This window comes from Periophthalmus magnuspinnatus, chromosome 5 (genome assembly GCF_009829125.3).
Source record: "Periophthalmus magnuspinnatus isolate fPerMag1 chromosome 5, fPerMag1.2.pri, whole genome shotgun sequence".
Taxonomy (NCBI): domain Eukaryota; kingdom Metazoa; phylum Chordata; class Actinopteri; order Gobiiformes; family Gobiidae; genus Periophthalmus; species Periophthalmus magnuspinnatus.
The window spans coordinates 19125635-19150118 of record NC_047130.1 but is presented as its reverse complement, the minus strand read 5'-3'; the positions used below and the strand labels follow the sequence as shown (position 1 = coordinate 19150118).

The window sequence follows — 24484 nt, the reverse complement described above, 5'->3', positions numbered from 1 at the left end:
CACATTTTGGTTTCAAATTAAAAAAAATATGTCTTTCCAATTTGTTTTGATGCAGAGCAAAACGATTCTGTGAGCTGTACCATGTGACAATTACCAGGTTTAATCAGAATCACATTGAAATTACAGCATTTTTATTCTCTATGTGACAACCTAGACATGCATTATATTAGTTTAGCACTTCATAATTCAGTCTTTCTCAAATTTAAATGCAAATCAAATCACCCGCTTTATTTTGAAAGGGTCTATCTTTGTCACTGCGACGTCAAACCAGCTTTATTTTGAAAAGACCAAAACACATTGTAGCTCGCTCGACTGTAGCTTATGAATTTCCTTAGAAAAATCTCACCTCTATCAATAGTATTAATTCACATTTTTACCTTTTGCCAAAACTTGGATGAGGCCTTATTTATCACTATGTTAAGTATTACCGCGTATACCCACACCCGTGTCCTATCAGAATCAAGTATCTAAAATGAGGCGGGGTTTATGCAATGAGACTTTTCTGTGATTGGCTGATTGTGTTGTTCAAATGGAGCTCAAACAGGGATCGCTTGGTTGGTTCCCGATGGAAATTCCCAATTCCTAGACTTTCCGAAAAGAATATATATACTCTACGTTTGAAAGTAACCATGGTAACGAATGACAACAAGCCTTACAATAGAAACAGAAACACGTAACCCCTATGTTTTTAAAACCTTTTGCAGAATTTTTGGTTTTAAATTTGCTATTTGAACTTAAACAACCGCATTATAGACATTAGTTACCTGGTTTGCGTATCTGTTGGCCTCCGTTGTGTCTTTAAACAAAGTTTTTGAGAAGTATATTGGAAAAAAATTGTGGAAAATTTACTTCCGGAACAAGAGCGGGTTTCCAAGTGGGCCGAAATGTTGACCCACTTGAATTTTCCTACAGTAATTAGTCATACGTCTCTCAAACTCAGACATACGGAGTAGAGTAACGCATATCAGCTTCAGCTTCGCCCCTTGAAAGTACAGTTTCTCTGGAGTACACATACATACACAATGAGTTTCCAGCCAGTCTAACCACAGTGAACTTTCTCCTCTTATACTTTCTATTCGCTAGAGCACAAAATGCATTCCTAATGTTAATTTCGTTATAAAAATGTACATTATTTTCTTTGTTAATGCCAGATTTTTGTGCATAGAAACACCATCTCTAAAACCAATCATTGTGCACTTGAACAACCCTATGGCCTGTGTGCAAACTGTGTGCGGATGATCTGAATATTGTGATAAATGCATTTGTTGTGTCCTGTGGAAATTAAAACTAAAAAAGAGACTGTAATGTTAAATCTATTTATAGTTTTATCTGTATTTCTGGAAAATCCTGTGTCAGATGTACTTTGTATATACACACTTGTACATTTCAGAGGTACAATTTCAGTTTTCTTCTCCTTTTTTGGTACAATATTAATGTACAGTAATAGCAATAGTGGTTTAATCAAATAGGCCTTATATAATTCTATGTGTAGTTCTTGTAGTAAATCTGTTTTTTTAATAAACATTGCTTGCTATAAAAATGACTCGCTGCTTTGTTAAAATATATATTGTATATTTTTTAGTACTCCACTATAGTTACAAGTTTAATCTTTCATATGTATTAATACTTTAGCAACCAAAATGTGCTTTTGTCTGTCTCCTTGGACACTCCCAGAAAGGTTAGTGTACATTTAAAGGGACAGTGCAGCAACACTAAGCTTATGAAAAACATGTTATGCAGCGATTTATATATTATAATTTAAGTAGCGTAATTTCCATCAGCAGGAATAGAATGTAATGCACATTTGTGCTTGTGAGACTCACTCTACGCTCTGGTGGTGAAATAGTGACAATTTATGCCCCTCTTTATGTTTCGCTTGTAGCAAATTTGTCAAAAAGAGGAACACCTGGGACATTTCTGCTGGGACAGCACCACCAACACTCACTCACTGTCTTCACGGCTAGGCCATGTGGGTGAAGTGTGTGCCAAAGGACACAACAACATTATGCAGAAGAGCCACAGTTGCTCCACTGTGGCACCTGGTGTTTCCCATCCACACACTAACCAGGCCCAGTCCTGCTTCAGAGATCAGACAGATCAGGTTTTGTCAGTTCTGATATTAAAGCACATTATGTAATCCAAAATAATCCCATTTCCCATTCTCCTGCCCATATGTGAACTCATAAACAATTGTTTTTGAGTTAATCTAAGTAATATATTTCTGTGACCAAAAACCTGAAAATAAATCATAAATACAGCAAGTAAACATTGTAAAAATACTTCTTTCAAATAAAAATAAATAAATAAATAAATCTCTTACAACATGTATTTTAATAACATCGGTGTTTCTGTGGGAAAACTGGCTGAGAGGTTTTGTTTCTTATTTGATAAAAAATCTCTCAGATGCTTCTTTTCCCCAAACACACTGATAGAATCTTTGCTGGTGCGTGTGTTCAGGCTGTGAGGGGGCGGCTGTACGCACCGGAACACACTTTTGCACACGCAGCCTACGTAGATTTCCGGGTTCCTCGTCAGATTATGGGCGTAGAAAAAAGACAGAGCGACACTTCCTAAACAGCACGCCGCGAATGAGCCACCAACTCCCGGGTCTGCTCCAGAAAACCCCCCGGAGATCGAGCCCGTCCTGCGGCTGCGGCGTGCGCTCCACCTGCCCCTGTGTGGAGCCAAACAGGTGAGGCTGTGCGCACCGAGGGTTTCAACTTTAAATGTGTTGTTTTTCTGAATATTATACGGTTTTCAAGTTGGTCTGGTTTGTTGTTAGGGACGAGGGCAGCTAAATAACACGTTGGTGGCCTAATTTACAAGAAACTTTTGTCAGTTTGTCTTTTTTAACAGAAAGAAATGAGGGCACACTTGAACTTATTACACTTGTGCTGACTTGATCCAAACTCCTGTCGTGTGCAAATGTCATAACACAAACTAAACAGAGATTTTCCTGCCCTAGTGGTGTCCTTCAACTTATATTTATGACTGTTATACATGTAAGATACTTCAATAAACGTGTAATAAAAGTGAAATAGGCTCTTTTCCACATGTTGACATCAGTAGTGGTGTAAAGATGTATTCAGTTTTGTTACTTAATTAAAAGTACAGCTACAGAGGCAAATAGTAAAAGAAAAAAATCTACTTAAGTAAAAGTATTTAAGTATCCAAAAGTGTTAGGAGAAATACTAGTGTTTAAGAGTAAAAAGTAAGAGTATTTCAAGTTAAGTGCAGTGATACAGATTTAAAACATTAGTCAATGTCAACAATAGCAATACGAATACATTTTTTAATTTTTCTTATGAATTTTGTGGATTTATTTGTTTTGCTCAAAGTTGAAGCTTGAACTCGAAAACGTTAGTCAGGATGTTACCACGAACATGGTCAAAATACTCCCTCAAATCATATGAAAAGTACTTTTTACTTTTTAGTCCAGTTTAAAATGTAGTGGAGTAGTAAGTACAGATACTGCTCTCAAATGTAGTGAAGCAAAAGTAAAAAGTATCCACTGTAAAATGTACTTAAGTAAAGCACAGATACCTAAAAATTCTACTTAAGTACAGTACTTCACGACTTGTACTTTGTTACTTTCCAGTACTGCTTAAGGGTGAATTACTCCATTAAAATACGGTAACAAGCTAAGTATATAGTACAGGGTGATGAGACGTCCTCATTGACCCGGGACAGTCCCAGGTTTGAGCCCTGTGTCCCCTGTCCCCGCAGATTCATCCAAAACCAGAGATTTGACACAGTTTTATTCAAGAAATTACCAATCTGACCTGCAACAACCGTAAATGGGGAAATATTATGACTAAAATTAGAGCCGTCACGATACAAATGTTATGTGGATATTAATAATTATAATTTTAATCTTATGAGTGAGTAAGTTCCGTGTTTAAAGAACTGTTATACTATTGTACTTTGCCATCAGTGAAAACAGCTACGATCTAGTGGAGAATATTCTGGATGAGCAGGGCCGTCAACTGAAATGTGGGGGCCTGGGGCAAGAAGTTTCACATGGGCCCCCATCTAATGCAAATTAATAAGAAGAGAGTCCAATTCTGGGGCCTTAAACCCGGGGACAGCAGACCCCTTTGTCCCCCCTGGTCGACTCCCTGTGGATAAGTCGTTTTTTTCTGCACATTCTGGCGATACAATGGCGATTATCTTTGTTGGCGATTCTCATGATTATATAAAATGTCCTACAAACGATTATTGTCAACTCTTCATCACGATAAATGGTATTATTGTTTATCATCCCATTCCTACCCATGATAAACATTGATCTCCAAAAATGATTGTTCCCTCTGTGGAAGGCATGTCCAAACTGCGGCTCGGGGGCCAAATGCGGCCCTCAGACCAATTTTTTTTGGCCCTCAAGCTTCCAGGTGAATTGGCCCAAATTACCTGAAACAGTACTTTAAACTGTATATTTCTGAAATTCTACTTTAACAATCTCATATCAAATATTTAATGAGAAAAGTTTGGACACCCCTGCTCTATGGTCTATTGAAAGTTAGTATAGTGATTATCATGACTAATATACACAAAACTGAGCTTGAAAATGACCAAATTGCAAAAAATACACCGGCAGAAGTCCCTCTGATTATGACTGACCCACGAGTGAGAACAATAATAATATTAATAGGACAATGTTACAATTTTCACAGTTTTATTTACACAAACCGTCTCAACCCTGTGTGTCCCAGTGTGGAATTTTGAGAATCTGTTCACCCTAATAGGCCTATAATAACATCTGACAATAACATGTTTTCTGTTCTATGTGATTCTAATTTAAAAAAAACAACAACTAAACATCGGGACAACTACTACAATAGTTTCCATTATAAGTCGCTCTAGGCAAAGCACAATCTGTACACGAAGTAATTCAAAGTGCTTTGCAGAATAAGAAAGACATTAAAATCACAATACAACAAATCACAGTAGTCTAACCTCCTGGAGACAAAAGCATCGATAAGTCTGAGTCTGGTTTTGACAGTTTACCTTTGATTTTTGCAACGTTTTTAGATGATAAAAAGCTGCAGATGTTACTGATTTGATGTGGCTGTTAAAGTTCAAGTCTGAGTGCATTATTACCTCTATATTTCTAGCCTGATTTGAAGGTTTTAGAGAGAGAGAGGCTGGAGGTGACTGCTGACACTTTCTCTATGTGTTCGTGGGCGAAAGACTAACTGGAGCATTATAATGGATACAGTTCCAGTATCACTTTTAAAACTACTTTTTCATATTGATTGACCACATTTTTTCCCCCATTTTGTTTACTCTTTCAGTTTAGTCTTTCAGTATGAATTTTCGGAAACTAAGATTGATGATTTTAACACAAAAATATTTACATTTCTTCCAAAGTCCATTGGCTGTGGACCTCTCCATTACATCTTTATTAAAATGATATAAATGTAGCTAATTTGTGCATTAAGTTGAGTTCTTAGGACAAAGAAAACTAATACGGTTTTGAAAGTTATCCACTTCTTTGCCTTTGCCTTATTCATGATTTAATACGTTTCACAAAAATCCATTGTATTTCCCCATGTTTTGTTTTTCCTCGTCTCTCTCAGTGTTTTAAATCGCTGGTTCAAAGATGGCGGTGATGACGGCGAGTACGGCCAACTACCTGTGGTCACTGCAGGACGTCCTCGGACAGGGAGCTACAGCCAGTGTCTATAAGGCTCGCAACAAGGTACTACTACGAACTCTCACTCATTACATACTTAGAATACTTTTATTCTGAGTTGCAGTATATCATCGTGAAAAAAACATGACATATAATTACAACCAGCTTAATTTTTGCTGCACTGTTTGTTATTGTTAAGAATTAAGTTATGTTCCTATTAAATACATTGTACTTTGGCATGAAATATTCAAAAGTGTTGAACCTGATTATTTCTATTCATGATTAAACCCAAGAACTCACTGAATTATGATTAAAAACTGGAATTAAATATTATTGTCCTTTATGGATCTTGTCCCATTAGGCCTGTCACGATAATCACTATATCGACTTATGGTTCAGTATATGAAGCTGGGACAATATGTTTTGGGGCTCAGTATTTATCACGGCTACTTTTTCTTTGCAAAAGTGTGGAGATTTGGGGTATTTTTGTTGCAGCACAATAAAATCTGAGCTGTAGAGGGTTGAATAAGTCACTTCTATGGCTTATTATCGTTGCTTTATGCTATGTATTTGTTGCAGCTCTTGTCTTTAAGTGAAACCGTCTATTTAAAAACAGTTTACTGAGATTATCTTGCTTTATTTAAATCTTAATTAGTGGCAAAAAGTAGTTTAAATATTATCGTTCATCGCAATATTTCTCTGTAGTGATATATTGTGCTTCCAAATTTGTTATTGTGACAGGTCTGGTCCCGTCGCTACTACTTAAAGACGGATAAGTCGTTTGTCTCACTAATATCGTGCAGTCCAAAGCCTAAACTATGTGATCAAATACCGCCAAGTATTCCTTTGATTTTAGAAAAGTAACTGTATTCTGAGTACTACCAAATGAAAAAGTAAACGTACCGTATACAGTTACTCAGAATTAGCATCCAGAATATGGATTTTAAGCACATGTATTTAGTTACTTCCCAACGCTAACAATAGTTCTAACAACAACTCAAACCTTTCCCATTGAAGACCATTTAAACTTGTGTTTCTTTGAATATATTCAGTGTCCATGGTGTGAGCCATTAAGGACTGAGACAAGTTAATCGATTAATTGCAATTAATATAAATGTATAAGTAGTTCCGTGATGTAAAGTGCTTTGAGTTCCTTGAAAGTGGAAAAGCGCAGTATAAAAATGTGACTATTTACCATTTACCATAATAGTTAGTTGCAGTCTTAACGTAAATGTACTACGTTCTGCTGATAAAAGTGGATATTAAACTGTTTCCAACCCTTTTTTCCCTTTTGCTCAGCGGACCGGGGAGCTGGTGGCGGTGAAAGTTTTTAATGTGGTCAGTTACAACCGCCCACATGAGGTTCAGATGAGAGAGTTTGAAATGCTGCGCAAACTCAACCACAACAACATCATCAGACTGCACGCCGTGGAGGAGGTACGGCAGACAGACGGGAACATATCCAGACAACCACTGAGAACGAGATGAAGGGCTGGAAAATTAGATCCCAAGAGAAAGATATGACTAGATTCACTGCAGTCTGCAGACTCCACGTGGTACAGAGATGAAACATAACACAGATGTCAACGCTGGCACTATTATGATCCCCTCATTTGTCTAGTTTATGTTTGTTCATGTTTTTATTTGATTTCAGAAACATTCAGATGTTTGTTTGAAATCTTTTTTACCATGATCCCCCCAGTACCTTGCTCAGACCTGTTCACACTGTAGCTGTGTCCTTGGGCAAGACACTTCACCCATTAGAGCTCTCGGCCTTTAGTCGTTTTGTGGATTATTGGTGGTGTTTTAGTCAACCAAGATTTTTGCTGTCTGCTTATTTTATTCAGTTCACAACTGCGCCCGGCAACCTCACTACTTCCTGTCCAACTGTTGGAGGTTTTTACCGAGTCACGATAAAATGAATAAATACTTAAAGATGGACAGGGAACTGTGCATGGATGTCACTGACAACATGTTAAACACTACATAAATAAAATTAATACTTGACCAGAGGACACTACTGTGTTTAGAAAGAGACAAGTTTGTGTCTCAATGCTACGCTAATGCTAATTTTGAAGAATAATAAATATTAAAATTGTGCCCCAAACAGAAGTATTCTACATATAAAAATATTTGGATAGTCTTTATTTTAATTAATTCAAATTTTAATAGGTTGTTTATTTTAATAAAAGTGACTGTTAGCTTTGAGACTATAGACCAGGGGTGTCAAACACATTTTCACCGAGGGCCACATCAGCAAAATAGCTGCCTTCAAAGCGCCAGATGAGTCTAACTACTTCTTTAACTTTTTTTTACTTTTTTAACTGTATTTATTACTTATTCAAGTTACAAATATTGCATTTGCATAGATAGATGTAATAATGTGGCTATGTAACTGTATCTCCAGTTAAATTGACATTTTAAGACCATCATACCTTTTAATTTACCCTGTCGAGGGCCACATAAAAGGATGTGTAGGGCCACATTTGGCCCGTGGGCCTTGAGTTTGACACATGTGCTATAGACTGTACTGTATATATAAATGGACATAGCTAACCTGCTAGCTCCTGTGTTCCAAATAGGAAGAGAGCATGAGTGCACTTCTGGTTCCATTTCACTTCACATTGAAAAACTGTGGCCCCTCTCTCTGTAACTGCTGCTGTCAGACTCATTATTTTGTCTTAAAATGTTTGTATTAACCTGCTCTACATGATCCTGGGGTTTATTTTACTATTGTGTCTGTTAATCAAGATAATAACAGACGATTCAGGTGCCTTCTTTCCCCAAGGTCACTCCTGCTAGCGTTAGCAACAGGATTGATTGACAGTGTTGCTAAGCACTCGCTTCGTGCTACATCAGCGGTGCAGGTGGGAAGGGGCATTACCTTCATCAGCCACACTGGATTGGCTCTTTGGTTGCTATGATTCTTGTGTTCAGAATTCCTAATATGAAACTCTGCTCCAAATTCACCCCTGTTACTGCTCTAGCCTCAACAGGCTGAGAAACGATGGAAATGTTGATAGCTTCATTTGTCTGTAGTGTCATGTGTTTGGATAAGTGTCAGTGGCATGAAGTAATTCCAATATTATTTTTTTAACAGTATATCCTTCTCCAAAATGTTTTATTCTGACAAGCCTAATTTTGATGTTGGATTCTGAAATATGACTCCATGATGTGTTATTTAGATACTGTTGCATTGTTATTCAAATATTTATGCTAACCAAAGATGTGTGTTGTGTTGAAAGCTGCCGTCGAAGCAGAAGGTTCTGGTGATGGAGTATTGTCCCGGGGGCAGTCTGCTGGGTGTCCTGGAGGACCCCGAGAACGCCTTTGGTCTGGCCGAGGCCGAGTTCCTCACTGTGCTGCAATGTGTAGGTCAGTGCATCTTATTACTGCTCCAAATATCAATGTTTTGATTGATTTCAGCACTGAAATAAATGCTTAATACTAACTTGATTATAACATGTTGAAAATGGACAATATAATGTATTTTTCAACATTAAATAATACTAGTTTCTTCATTCAAAGGAGTGACCTTATACTAGAATCCAAACCATTCTTAAACTATACAGAAAATGTCCTATCTGTGGGCTTCAAAATAATGAAAAAAACAAAAACAAAAAACATTTAAATGAAAAAATGTCAGAGATGTACAATTTAAAACAATATATTATTTAATAACAGTAATTTTAGTACTGATATCTGTTCAAGTGAGTACCTAGTTTTGATGCTAGTTCTGGTATTAATTAGTATTGAACTACTTGGCCATACTGTGGGACATTCCAGGCAAAGCAATAACATCTCCATGGAAACAAGCAGGTGACAGATTCTTCACCAGAAAAGTTGCAAAATGCACCTTTAATGTGTTCCTATTTTAAATTGTAAGTTTGTTATTATGTAAAGCCCTAAAGCGATCTTGAAACATATCTATTCATTCATTCATTCATTTCTGTTTTGTTCCAGTGCAGGGCATGAACCACCTGCGTGAGAACGGCGTGGTGCACAGGGACATTAAACCAGGTAACATCATTCGTCAGGTCGGGGAGGACGGCCGCTCCGTTTACAAACTCACCGACTTCGGAGCCGCGCGAGAACTGGAGGACGACGAGAAATTCATGTCCATCTACGGCACCGAGGAGTATCTGGTGAGAGCGGCTTTATCTGGACTCCATCTGTGACCCAACGCTCTGCATCCTGTCACGTGGCATCACCCACAGTACAAGTACACACGATCACAGTCAAGACTTTACATACAGTGATCGACATAAAAACATTTTGTCTGCCTCTTATGGACCCGCTAAGAAATGATAGAAATGTTCATAGCTTTAGCATGTTCTTTTCTGCACAGCACCCAGACATGTACGAGCGCGCCGTCCTCAGAACACCTCATCAGAAATCATACGGAGTAAACGTGGATCTGTGGAGCATTGGAGTCACGTTTTACCACGCGGCCACCGGGACCCTGCCCTTTATGCCGTTTGGAGGCCCCCGCAGGAACAAGCCCACCATGTAAGAACAACAACACTCACGTACTTTTATATAACTGCTTCTACACAGTGGTAAGGAACACGTGAAGCAGTTACGAAGGGTTTGCTGTATGTTCTTTTACCTGGTTTATTTGTAAGAAATGAAATCGAACTGCAAACATTAATCAAAATATTAAATACAGTATCATTAAAAGACATGAGCTGCAGCAAATACATAGCAGAATGAACCAATAACTAGTCCTGGATGTTACTTTTTCATCCCAGTACAGCTCAAATCCTACCATATTACATAAAAAAATACCAGAAATCTGCATGCTATTGCAACAGAAATATGGACATGATAAATATTGAACCCCAAAATATACTGATCCAGGTTTCATATGTTGCACGAGAAGTCGATATAGTGATTATTGTGATTCTTCTTATTATTATTAAATTACACGTAAACAGAACTTTATACAAAGAGAGTGATGTCTTTATGTTCGTTGAAGCTGATTATCAAAATGACCAAGATAAAGAGTTGAAGATTGTAATGTCACGTTTACCTTAAGTATACTGACTACTGTCCTGTGGAGCTCGACTCAAAATGGTTGTATCTTTGGGCCATCCCAGAATATGTGCCAGTGATCAGCTCCCTGCTCCCCGCACTGTCTCCAACATCCAGCATTCCCAGCTCCAAAGATAAAGAAGAGCATCAAGCATTTCCAACTAAACTCCCGCCAAAATATGAGAATTTGTACACCTCCACTGAGAGTCACAAACATTCAGCCAGTCATAATTTTAACTTAGCAATAGCCCCTTTGATTGTATTGTTCTTATAAGCTTTCAGGAATATTGTAAGTATTGGATCATTAAGGTCTGTTTTGACGTCAGTGTTATGTTCAAAATAATTCAGCAATTGAAAATATCTGAAAAAGTCATAATTTTCAAACTAATATTCATTGTTCAAACTGTCAAAATCCTTAAATTTACCATTTTCATTGTGACAGGTCTAATTGTAATTGTATATTTATAATCGTTACCTGGACTAAACTTTAAAACACATGTCAAAGGACCTTTTTATACAGTTTATACAAATACAGTGGCATCATCAAATCAAAATGTCAAAAGAAGTGATTTTCATTGCTAATTCCAAAATATGCTCTAATTTATAAGCCTTATTTGAGTTTTTTGAGTAAAATATATATTTTTTTAAATCTGTGTACAATAGAAATAAGCATTTGCTGTACAAGATACGTTACTTGCAGACTTGGCATGCCATCTCTGGAGTAGACTGTCAAAATATATATAAAAAAATGTTGATATCACAAAAATAACACAATAAAAAACAGGAAAAAATTATAATTCATTTTTTGTGTCGTTTAATTTGGTAATTTAACTTTCTCTTTTTTTTTCTTTTTTTTTTTTTTAACAATAAGAAGCACTGACAGATCAATTGTATATGTTTACGATTGTGTTTTCAGGTACAAAATCACCACAGAGAAGCCGACTGGAGCCATAGCCGGAGTGCAGAGAGTGGAGGCAGGGCCCATCGAGTGGAGCTACCAGCTTCCTCACAGCTGCAGACTCTCACAGTAGGAACAGCACTGATACTATTAGGAAATACCATTATCTTTATTTTGCATTAATAACTTCAACTTCCTCCTGCTGTAAATAGAAACGCATGTGTTGGGCCCATATTAGGTTTAGACATTACGGCAAACACTTCCTCACTTTGATCGATAGGACATTTTTCAAAAGAATACAGTTGTTCCTCACTATATCACGGTTCACCTTTCGCGGTCTACCTGTTTCGCAGATCTTTTTAGTACAATCTTACAGTGCCTGCATCACGTATCACGTATTTGTATGAAAATTTGCACCATTTTGATTTTATTTTAGTGGTAAATCATCACATTTTTATATTGCGCTTTCCCACCTTCAAGTCACTCAAAGCGCTTTACATCAAGGAACCACTCACACATTCACTCACACATTCATACACCAGTGTGCACAGATACTGGGGGTGAGGTGGGTTAAGTGTCTTGCTCAAGGACACAGCATTCATTGTGGGAGCGGGATTCAAACCGGCAACCTTCGGATCAATGGACAAGCTCTGTATCAACTGAGCTGCTACCGCCATTTTAATTTTGTATTACAACAAGATTTGAGCTGTAGAGTTGAATAAATAACTTTTACGCATAATTAAAGATATTGAACAAGTACTAACATGATTCATTCTGCTGTTTATTCACTGCAGTCTATCATGTGTTTTACATTTATAACAGAGTTTACGCTTTGCGGTTGTTTCAGTTGCCTGGAACACTTTCAATATTACCATTAGTCATGATGTCTTTCTTTAGCAACACACCACAGTTCAAAATATGTTATTGTTTTCTTGTTTACCCACGTTTCCATTTTGTGTTGTCTTCTCAGGGGTCTCCGGCTGCAGCTGGTCCCCGTCCTGGCCGGTGTCCTGGAGGCGGATCAGGACAAGTGTTGGGGATTTGACCGTTTTTTCACCGTGACCACAAACATCCTGCAGAGACTCCCTGTTCATGTGTTCTGTCTGCAGCAGGCCTCTGAGCACTGCATCTACATACACCACTACAGCACGTACGTACACATGGAACCGGTACTTTTATGTGGCCCCAGCAGTGACTTTAAAGGGCCCGTTTTACACTGTTCTCTGATTTATGTTATAATGTAGTTTCCTCATCACAAACAGACCTGGAGGGGTTTTTTTTCCACACATATTTAACACACAAACCCTGCATATTTAAGCTGAGTTCTTCTCTCAAACTGAAAACACTCTGTTCCACCTTGTGATGTCATCATTTGGTAATACAGGAAGTGCTCCACTGTGTTTTTAAACTCCACACACCTTCACTAGAATCATTTGGATCATTTCAGTTCTTCTCTGCTGAACTAAAGGCAAAAGTAACTGTTAACATGAAAACTACCACTGCATGACATCACAAGGTGGAACAGAGCATTTTCAGTTTTGGGGATGTTACACACTAATAATCCAGGGTTACTCAAACATGTGTAAATGCAACAAAACACAACTCCGGGTATGTTTGTGGGGTGATAACAACATTATAACATGGTTTAAAACTCAAAAGAGTCAACTTTGTGTAATATAGGACCTTTAATGATTCACGTTTTCAATAGGTTTCATTCGTGACATCCTAGATTAGACGATGATGTTATAATTTAAAATGGAGGTTAGGGGCCAGCGCAAACACTTTCTGGTAGGTGGCTAACACTCTCACCTCACAGCAAGAAGGTTACCAGTTCTACTCCCAAACCTGTCCTCACGTGTCTGGGTGGGTTTCCTCTAGACTCTCTCCGGTTTCTCTATCAACCCAAAACATGTTCAATACGTCAAATTGCCTTTGAGTCTTTTGAAAAGTGCTATATAATATTTAGGTAAGTCGTCTGTGTAATCCCTCAGTCGTCCAGGTATGATCCAGAGCAAAAGAAAAAATCTGTTCTGTTAACTGGACAAAGTGCATTTTCGCTGTAAAACTTTTATCCAGTGGACAGAATTGAATTTTTCTTCTCCAGGTACGTCCAAACCAAGCCTCGCTCATGATCTAGAGCTGGGTCCCTGCTCCTGACAGGTTTACACAGCCACATTGAAGAATGGGTCAAATGCAGAGGACACATTTCCCTACAGGGACAATAACATGTACCTTACCTTAATAATGCACCACTTTTATATAGCTCATGTGAAAAAAATGACCTTATTTCAGAATACGTTGAACTTTGTGCCGGTTTTTGCTTCTCCTGAATTGCTCTAGTGATTACAAAAATATGAATCATAAACCAGCTCAAAACATTTGCGTTCTGACAGTTTTCAGGGGCGTTTTAGTGCAAAGTGAGACTCTAACGTCCTGTGTCCCTCCTCAGACTGTCTGTGTTTCTGGATGAGGTGTTCAATCAGACCAAAGTACCTCCTCAGCAGCAGATGTTACTCCACCTAGGACATGAGCTGCCACTAGAGGGCAGCATGAAGGTGATCAATCTGCCCCACACGTCCCCACAGCGCCCCCTCCTGCTGCTCAGCTACAGCCCCAACAACAACCCCAGCCTGCCCTTCAGAGAGCGTAAGACGGGTTTTAATGCTTCGTGGCTAAATTAGTGCAAATAGAAGTAAAGTTTTCCATCTTTCAAATGCTAGTTAAAGCCATTTTGTGCTGACATAAATAAAGACAGTATGTGGGAGGGCATCAGGTGTAAAACAAATACAAATTCAGATTACTACAAATTAGAATGGTGTGATTGTAGAAGTCAGTGCATTTAATTAAAACAGTGACTTGCTTGCTCAGGGTAAAATGGCTTTGATTTTAACCCTATACATAAATATATTTTCACAGTTAATTCTTCTTAATTTGTGAATTTGAATGTATTTATTTGCTCAGGGACGAAACATAGACAAATAAACATTTAAATATGCCATAAGCCACCTCAGTCTGTGGACAGGTTGAGTTCATATTACAATTAAATGAAAAAATAAATAAAAAATGGTGCTGATTGAGTTAATAATTCACAATAAAACTGTTCACACCCAATTTGTGAAAAAAAAAAGAAGCAGTTTTTACGCAGAATAAGACAGAATATTTTGTTGTTTGAGAAAATGATGGTACTTTAAAAAAAAAAAATGCAGTTTTGCTTTTTTTCTTTGTTAAAGATTAGTCAGTTGTGTGTCTCCATAGAGTGAGCTTAATGTTTGTTTTGGTTTAAAGTTATTATAGTAATTGCATGAGTCGTAGTTTTTCCGTTTACATCATCAGATCAGTTTTGAATTATCTTTGTCTTTTGTTCCACAGCGGAGTCTCCCGTCATCCCACCTAAATTTGATGTTATTGCAGACTACAGTTTTACTAAGGTGATCCTCCTGCTCCTTTTGTTACACTATTCTATGATCTATGTTATAATGTTTCCTCATCACAAACAGACCTGGAGTTGTGTTTTGTTTCATTCACACATGTTTAACACAGAAATCCTGTATATTTAGGCCGAGTTCTTCTCTCAAACTGAAAAACTAAAACACTCTGTTCCACCTTGTGACGTCATGTGGTGATACAGGAAGTGCTCCACTGTGTTTTTAAACTCCACACACCTTCACTTGAATCATTTGGATAATTTCAGTTCTTCTCTACTGAACTAAAGGCAAAAGTAACTGTTAACATGAAAACTACCACTACATGACATCACAAGGTGGAACAGAGCATTTTCAGCTTTGGGGATGTAAACAGACTAGTCCGTATTTTCTGGAGTGTAAGTCACACGTTTTTTCATAGTTTGTCCGGGGGTGCGACTTATACTCAGATGTGACTTATATGTGAAATTATTAAAATATATAAGTTCACATCTTCGTTATTGTCACACTGACGACTGCATGAGGGCGCTCTAGGCTCGTGTACCAGTATGACAGCCATCTACCCCCGGAGCAGGTGGAGTGGTTCAGAATCGACACCGAGGATGAAGAATTCAGTGGATTTAGTGATTTGGAGTGAGATCCAGAGTAAACTTGTTAGCTTGTTTTTTATGCTTTAATTATCTGATTAACAGTTAATATCTTACATTAACAAGCCAGACACGTGTTCAGTTCTGTCTATGCTTCATGTCGCTGAATAAATATAAATGTGTTGTTAGCGTGCTGTACTGATATTCAGCCTGTTGTTCTGTTTTATTATTATTATAATTTGCCTTTAAAGATAAAATGTCTGTTCTTGGTCTCAGATTTTGTAAAATGCCACTTATACTCCAGTGCGACTTATATATGTTTTTTTCTTCATTATTACGCTTTTTGCCACTTATACACTGGAGCGTATAGTATAGTCCAAAAAATATGATAATAATAATAAATAATTACTCAAATGTGTGAAACAAAACACAACTCCAGGTATGTTTTTGAGGAGGTAACAACAACATAACATGACTTCAAGAGTACATTTTGCGTAATATAAGACCTTTAAATCTCCTGTTTTGACATTTAAAGGTAAAAACCATGAGTCCTGTATAAACCGTGTATTTTCTTCAGGTGATAGTCGGAGTCGTTCACCAGTATCTTCGAATAGTCAAAATGCTGCACTTACATAGAGACCTGCTGTTACAAGGATACTACTGCTACATGTGAGACTCTACATGTGTTTATTACCTTTATTGTGTTGTTTTATTATGTTGTTTTCAATCCATTTTATTTATATTTTAGTATGAAGTTACGTGGAGAATGCAGAGAGGCCATGTACAGCATATCAAAGATCACCTTAAGACTTCAGTCCTGTTTTAACGTTGAGCAAAGGATACACACCCTGTGAGTATCAGCAATAACAATAATAAATGAAGATATCTGCGGTTTACCTACAAACAGAAAATGGACTAACCCGAAAATAAAAGAAACAACTTACTTTTTAAGCATTTGACCGTGTTACAGTGCTGTTCCATCGTCATAAACACACACTACCAGGCACACATTTGGACTGGTACACTTTATGTTTATCTTTCTGTCTGTCTCTCTTTCTACTTTCCTCTTTCTCTCCCTCTCTCACACTCTTTCCCTCTTTCTTTCTTTCTTTCTTTCTTTCTCTCTCTACCTCTACCCCTTGCTCTACCACTCTCTTTCGCTTTCCCTCTTGCTGTCTTTCCCTACCTCCCCTCACTCTCCCTTTCTCTCTTTCTCCATCTCTGTCCCTCTCTTCCCCTCTCTCTACCCGTACCTCTTCCTCTCTCTCTCTCTCTCTCTCTCTCACTCTCTACCTCTAGCCCTCACTCTACCTCACCCTTTCTCTCTCCCTCTTGCTGTCTTTCCCTGTCACTCCCTGTCCTCCTCTCACTCTCCCTTCTCTCTTTCTCCCTCTCTCTCTCCCTCTCTCTTCCTCTCTCTAATCTTACCTCTTCCTTGCTCTCTCTCGCCCTCGCTGTCTTTCGCTCTCTCTACCCATAACTCTTTCTCTCTCTCTCTCTCTCTCTCAACCTCTACCCCTCGCTCTGCCTCTCTCTTTCGCTCTCCCTCTCGCTGTCTTTCCCTCTATTTCCCTGCCCCCCCTCACGCTCCCTTTCTCTCTTTCGCCATCTCTCTCCCTCTCTTTTCCTCTCTCTAACCCTTCCTTTCCTCTCTCTTTCCCTCTCTACCCGTACCTCTTCCTCTCTCTTCCTCTAGCCCTCACTCTACCTCACCCTTTCTCTCTCCCTCTTGCTGTCTTTCCCTCTCTCCCTGTCATACTCTCCCTTTCTCTCTTTCTCCCTCTCTCTTCCTCTCTCTAATCTTACCTCTTCCTTGCTCTCTCTCACCCTCGCTGTCTTTCCCTCTCTCTACCCGTAACTCTTCCTCTCTCTCGCTCTCTCCCTCTCAACCTCTACCCCTCGCTCTGCCTCTCTCTTTCTCTCTCACTGTTTCCCTCTCTCTCCCTGCCTCCCTCTCACTCTCCCTTTCTCTCTTTCTCCCTCTCTCTGTCTCTCCCTCCTCTCTTCCCCTCTCTGTCTCTCCCTCCTCTCTTCCCCTCTCTCTCTCTCCCTCCTCTTTTCCCCTCTCTCTCTCTCTTTGTCTCTCCCTCCTTGCTTCCCTTCTCTCTCTCTCTCCCTCCTCTTTTCCCCTCTCTCTCTCTTTGTCTCTCCCTCCTCTCTTCCCCTCTCTCTTTCTCTCTCTCTCTGTCTCTCCCTCCTCTCTTCCCCTCTCTCTCTCTCTCTCCCTCCTCTCTTTCCCCCCCCCCTCTCTCTCTGCCTCTCTCTCTCTCTCTGTCTCTCCCTCCTCTCTTCCCCTCTCTCTCTCTCTCTGCCTCTCCCTCCTCTCTCCCCCTCTCTCTCTCCCTCCTCTCTTTCCCTCTCTTTCTATAATACGACGAGTACAGTAACATGTTTCTCTCTTTCTCAGTGGAGCCAATGTAGACTCTGCAGACACCAGTCAAAAACTTCACCAGGTGAGTTCAAATATGTGAGTACTTATTGGTACTACTACTTACTACTACCTATTATTCCCTTCTTACTATATATTTAAATACATTTTGAGATTTACAAGGATAAAAACATACTTCCGTCCTTGTTGTAATGTGAATTTCTCTGAGCATGTACACAACGAGTCAAAAGTCTGGACACACCTTCTATTTCAGTGTCTTTATTTTTACTACTTTCTACATTTTATACAAACTGAAGACATCAAATATATGAAGTGAGATACATGGAATTATGCAGCATAGAAATTGTACTACTCTATACTTCTTTACTATATATCTTGCTTCATATATTTAATGTCTTTTGTACGTATAAAGTGTAGAAAGAAGTAAAAATAAAGAAAAAACACTGAATGAGAGGGTGTGTCCAAACGTTTCACTGGTGTTGTATATTTAAAGGTAATTATTATATGTTTAATCGTTAGGTCCATGAGCACTTGCCCATTTACTCGTCCGGGATCCAAGAGTTCCAGGACAGACTGGACCATCTCCTGATCGAACAGGCCAAACTCTCAGAGACACTCGACAACGACAAGAGGTACACGGAGGAGCTTTATGTGCACAGTGTGTACAAGGCAGAGTAAATGTGTCATATGAATGTTCAACATGTCAGGACAGAGACATTTAAAAATACTGACACGGCCAAGAAGTAACAGGTCTCCTCTCCTGCTCTACCCACTCTGTCTGTCACTCTCTCTCCTCCCCCTCTCTACTGCTCTCTTTCTCTCCCTCTCTCTCACTCTCTTTCTCTTTCTCCACCTCCCTCCTTCTCTACCTCTCACTCACTTTCTCACTTTCTTTATGTCTCGTGCTCCCTTTTACTTCTCTCTCCCTCTTGCTCTACCCTACCTCTTCCTCTCTCTCACCGTGTTTCCCTCTCTTGCTCTCCTGCTCTCTCTGCCTCTTCCTTTCTCTCTCTCATCCCCATCTCTGTCTCTTTCTCTCTTTCTTTCTCTCTTCCCGTGCCTCTCCCTCTTGCTCTGCCCCTACCTCTTCCTCTCTCTCACCGTCTTTCCCTCTCTCGGTCTCCCTCTCTCCCTGTCTCTCTACCTCTTCCTTTCTCTCTCCCTCTTTCTCTCTCTCTTCCCCCCCTCCCTCTTGTTCTGTCCACTTTTTCTCTCTATCTTTCCCTCTCTCACTCTCCCTCTCTCCCTACCTCTTCCTCCCCCTCTCTCTCTCGCTTCCCCCTCTCTTTCTCTGTCTCTCACTATCTTCCTTTTCTCTCCCTGTCTCCCTCTCTCGTGCTCCCTTTCCCTTCTCTCTTTATCTCCCTTTCTCCCTCTCGCTCTTCCCCTACCTCTTCCTCTCTCTTCCCCTCGCTCACTCGCCCTCTCTCAACCTCTTCCTTCCCTTCTCTCTCTCTCATCCCCACCACTCTTCTCTCTCTCTCTTCCTCATCTCTCCCTCTCTCTCCTCCCTCTCTACTTCTCAGTGTTCAGAAGATGGAGATGCTGCTGCAGAAGATTGTGACTGTCCATCAACAGTACAGGAAAGACAGGATGATCGGAAGTACGTTTGGATCGGATAAAAATAACAGTGTTTTGTTTCATTCACACATGTTTAACAGACAAACCTGCATATTTAGGATGTCATGTGGCAACACAGGAAGTGCTCCACTGTGTTTTTAAACTCCATACACCTTCACTATAGGCAATGACAAAATAAAAATCTAATTATGATCCGATCCCTGTGACAATCTGCCGTTTTGTATGAAAATGCCTTAGCTGAATCCTGTAGTTCTCAGTTTAACCAATGGGTGGCAGTGTAGTAGTTTGAACTCTCAACAGAAGCAGATACTTTTAGTTAAAGACAGTGATGTGCATAAATTATGATAGATTGGAAAACATGATATAGTAGTAATAGACAAAGTAGCAGCAGTATTTATAGTAATGGACACAATAATTACTATACTACAATTTTATTCGAGTAATATCATTTTAGATTCAAATGAGAGCTTACTCTACCTCCGAGTAACATCACATGTCTATATTTTTCTTCACAGAGCTGCCATATAACGACGAGCAGATCCACAAGTTTGAAAAGTGAGTGTTGTGCGTAACATTCCTCGGGTGTAAGAGTTGTTGTCTAATCAGTTTAGCTCTGATTTTTTCCCAGAATCCAACTGGCCTCCAACATAAAGAAAGTGAAGGCGCTTTTCAGAGACGACTGTGCGGTGAAGTACAGGGAGCTGCAGGCGGCCGCGCAGATATGGAGCAGGTGAGGTCGTCTGTGGACCTCAGGAAGTATAGAGAGATTCAGGAAGCATCCGTATATACATTACTCTGACATCACACTGGGGGCGTTCTGCATGTATGTGTGTGGCGGAATGTTCAGCAGTTATCATGGTGACACAATGCACACATGAGGAAACACTGCCAAAGAAGTTTTAAGATGAAAAAGAAGAACAAAATACAGCTAGCTTGTGACTGTAATGTTATTTAAGAGGGACTCGCTTAACAGTAAAAATCATAAACACAATGGAACTTTTCTGCTGAAGTTCTGTTATCTGCTTGTTTCCATGGAGATGTTATTACTTTTCCTGGAATGTCAAATAAAAAACATTTGTAATAGAAGAAATACAAGATAGGCAACTTTAATGGAAAAAAGAAAAGTTGTTTAAAAATGTACAAAAAATCTAGCTTAGTTTGAAAATTTTGGTGACGTTTGTATTTTTATTTCCTGGTTGGGCAGCAAGAAATCAACATTATATAACTGTTACTGGGAAGGAAGACTGGAGCGCCACACACAGGATAGTTCATATTTGGCAAATACAAAATCTACAGTTTGAACACTTTTATTTTTGTTATATGAATATTTAAATGGTTGGATAAATAAACAACAGTGTAGAAACAATGAGCTTTAAAGGGCCAATATTACACTATTTTCTGATCTGTGTTATAATGTTGTTTCCTCATCACAAACGGACCTGGAGTTTTACACGTTTAACACACAAATCCTGCATATTTAAGCTTAGTTCTTCTCTCAAATGGAAAACACTCTGTTCCACCTTGTGTTTCATCATGTGGTGATACAGGAAGTGCTCCACTGTGTTTTTAAACTCCACACACCTTCACTAGAATCATTTGAATGAGTTCAGCCCTGGAATTGCCAATCTCTGCTGAACTAAAGGTAAAAAAATTGCTGTTAACTTGAAAACTACCACTTCATGACATCACCAGGTGGAACAGAGCATTTTGAGCTTTGGAAATGTTACAGACTAATAATAAAGTGTTAGTCCAACATGTGTGAATGAAACAAAACGCAACTGCAGGTTTGTTTTTGACGAAGTAACAACATTAAAACATTAAAGCTCAAGAGTCAACTTTGTGTAATACGTTTACGTTTTTATAAAAATAATCCCCTCCTCTTCCCTCAGCGTTCTTCAGGAGATGCAGATCCGGCTGCAGGACTTCCACTCCTTCTCCTCTGGACTTTTGTCTGATCTGGAGATGTCTGAGAAGAAACAGTACAAGGTCCATATTCACAAACACACACGGGTCATTTAACAGTAGAACTATATAAATACGTCTTTTGTTTATTTTCACAGAGTTTAGATCAGACCATATACTCGCTCCATTCTGAGAAGTCTTTGCGTCTGACCGGTATCGCTCCAAAAGACAAGGATCAGATGATTTCCAGGTTTGTAACACTGCCTCCCCCTTGGATATATTTAAAATTCTTATATCTAAAGCCTGCCACGTGCCACAGGGTTTTGTACAGTGAAATAATAATGGACAGAATGGATTTCCACCAAAAAGTCTGAAACGAACTCCGAAAGAATACTGGATGTCGTATTGGAACGTTACTAACCTAGTAGTTTACACATGTTCTGGAAAAATGCACATTTCAATCCTCGGCTACATCTTATTTTTCCGTGTTTAGATCATAGACTGTATATATATGGCATAGCTAACCTGCTAGCCGCGGCATTCCAAATGGAAAGTGAGCATGGGCGCGCTTTTGGCTCCAATTCACTTTCTATTGAAAAACTGTCGCCCCTCTCTCTGTAACTGCTGCTGTCAGACTCGTAATTTTGGTCTAAAAATGTTCGTATTAACTCGCTCTACATGATCCTGGTGTTTTTATTTCGCTATTTTGTCCGTAAATCAAGACATGAACATTAATAACAGACAAATCAGGCGCCTTCTTTCTTCGAGGTTGCTTCCGCTCACGTTAGCAACTAGTAGTGCGGTTGGGATGAGGCGTTACCTTCAAGAGCCTGCCTCTGGATTGGCTCTTTGGTTGCTATGATACTCACAGTCGACGCCAAAAAATTCACCCCTGTAACTGCTCGCCTCGATGAGCTTCATTCAACTGAACCTGAACACTTTTTGATGAAAAAATGAAACTTTTTCTTATATTTTCTTTGTTTTTATTGCATTGAAAAACTTGACTTCCTGATCAGAGGTTGGTCTTGTCCTGTTTGTTTCTATGGAAATGTTCTTTTTGCTATAATCTTCTACAGTAGCCAATTAATCCTATCCATCTCCACGGAGCATGAACTTTCTATTTCAGCTGAATCATGCAGGTGAAAGTTACATACTGTACCTTTACATTTTCCATCTGTTTTAAGGATGCACCAGCTCAAGGACGAGATGGAGATTTTGGTCCAAGAACTGCAGTGTAACAACAACATCATCGAGAGGTTTGCTACATTTGAACATTTACGACCTGTTTTAGAACCACAGTCTAATTTTATCTCATCATGTTGCCACAGTCTGGGAGCCATGACCTCTCCGGGACCGGACGGCAGGCCTTCGACGCTGTGACCCATGTTTTTTGAGCTCAAACGGACCAAATAGTTTTTACCGACTTTCACCATCACATCCTCTGTCAGAAGAAGGAGCCTGGGATCACTTACAGACTATAACATTACCACAGGAAGCATCCAAAGTCGATCGATGAAATGTGAGTTTAAAGAAGCACAGAACAGCAAAGGAGGAAATGGTTTGTGGACTATAGCAACTCAATGCTAACCTCATTACCGCCGTATGTATCTCTAATGGGAGCACGAGCTGATGGGCTGTGGCTATCGGCAGTTTGAAGACGTCGTTTTACCGTGACTCAGCTATTTTCGTCTAACGCTCAGGGCTGCACAGTATATCGCCGAAATATCTATAGTGATGCTGTTTTGCATGGATGTCTATGGCGGAATGTTCAGCAGTTCCCATGGTGACGCAATGCAGATATGAGCAAACCCAGCCAAAAGGATTTAAAATAGTCTGAAAACTCAACACAAAATGCATTTAGCAGGAGACTGTGATCAATACGAGCGTTTAAGCGTTTGATTTTCAACAAAAAGGTGAGAGCGATTCACTGAAAAACCGTCGGCTAATGCTAGCTAGCTTGTGACTGTAATGTTATTTGAGAGGGACTCGTTTAACAGCGTAAATCAGCTCGCCTTTTGTAGTTGCAGCTAAGTCAGTTCTTTATGGTCAGATTGTGTTTTAAATAAAGCTCAGATTAAAGTCTAACTTGAGTAACAGAGCTTCAGACAGAGCAGTGCCCCCAGTTAACATCAAACCGTCAGGGAATGTAGATGACATCAGTTGCTAAGTATCATTTGCGACTTTGAATGATGCAATACTCAATATCAGAAAATAAAGATACAGTATTTTCCGAAGTGTAAGTCGCACCACTATATTTATAGTCCAGAAAATACAGTACTACAACACAAAATTCTCCAAGTGTTTTTGGAAAGTAAAAGGGACAAAATGGCCGATTGAATTCATGGTTTTCCTTAAGTTCTACGTGAGACTTGGGTTGGTTTTGGTTTTATCTTTGATACGTTTGACTAGTAAGTAAGACATGTTCTGGTTTTGTTTTAAATTAAACAAACTTACTGTGCCAAAAGGTATATTAAAATATCCCAATAATATTATCTTTTTACACCGTGCAGCCCTACTTATGCTGGATTGGAAAGCACATTTTGTTGAGGCATTTTAGTTTCCAATGTGTATTTTAGATCGCATCACAAAAGCTGGAGTATCCAACTTTATTCTTGTAAATATTTATTTTTTATTTTTTTACCAAAGAGTATATTTTAAAAGTAGCATCTGTGACTAAATCAGACGCTGTACACTGTTTGCATCCATGTTTTTTTCAACCTTAGAGTAAGAATAAAGTTGTTTCAAAGCTGTGAATACGACCCAGTGCATGTGAATCCTGCTCATGTGCCAAACGGTTTGTGAGAGCGAAGATAAAATATCTACTTCCTCCTCTCACCGTTTGAAAATCTGGTATCTCAGGTTTAACAAGCCAAATTCAAAAACTCACTTACGGTAAATAGATTGTTTCCAGTTAATAGCACAATATGTTGGTTAATCCGTTAAAAATGACTGTTTTTATAAAAGGAGGCATCATGGTGTGTGGAATAAAATGATTTGTCTAATATGTGTGTTTACATTTTGATCTTCATCCTCTTC

General features: G+C 39.1%; 1 protein-coding gene across 1 annotated transcript; it reads left to right on the top strand.

The window, feature by feature from the left end:
* Positions 1-2445: 2445 nt before the first annotated feature.
* On the top strand, positions 2446-24448 carry ikbke (inhibitor of nuclear factor kappa B kinase subunit epsilon). The gene is made up of 21 exons (XM_033965940.2): positions 2446-2692; positions 5580-5701; positions 6935-7072; positions 8881-9010; positions 9599-9780; positions 9984-10144; positions 11586-11696; positions 12538-12717; positions 14017-14213; positions 14937-14995; positions 16154-16245; positions 16325-16426; positions 17984-18029; positions 18485-18597; positions 19492-19568; positions 20062-20101; positions 20175-20276; positions 21436-21532; positions 21607-21698; positions 22633-22704; positions 22777-24448. Exons 2-21 carry the CDS (start codon positions 5603-5605, stop codon positions 22826-22828), a joined length of 2142 nt encoding a protein of 713 aa, XP_033821831.1. The 5' UTR covers positions 2446-2692; positions 5580-5602; the 3' UTR covers positions 22829-24448.
* The last annotated feature ends 36 nt before the right edge of the window (positions 24449-24484 follow it).

Bases quoted from the DNA above. Each gene is read 5' to 3' on its own strand.
- ikbke (XM_033965940.2), top strand. From the start codon at position 5,603: ATGGCGGTGATGACGGCGAGTACGGCCAACTACCTGTGGTCACTGCAG. The intron at 16,246-16,324 runs GTGAGACTCTAC...TTTATATTTTAG, and splicing joins CAAGGATACTACTGCTACAT to TATGAAGTTACGTGGAGAAT. The intron at 18,030-18,484 runs GTGAGTTCAAAT...TTTAATCGTTAG, and splicing joins CCAGTCAAAAACTTCACCAG to GTCCATGAGCACTTGCCCAT.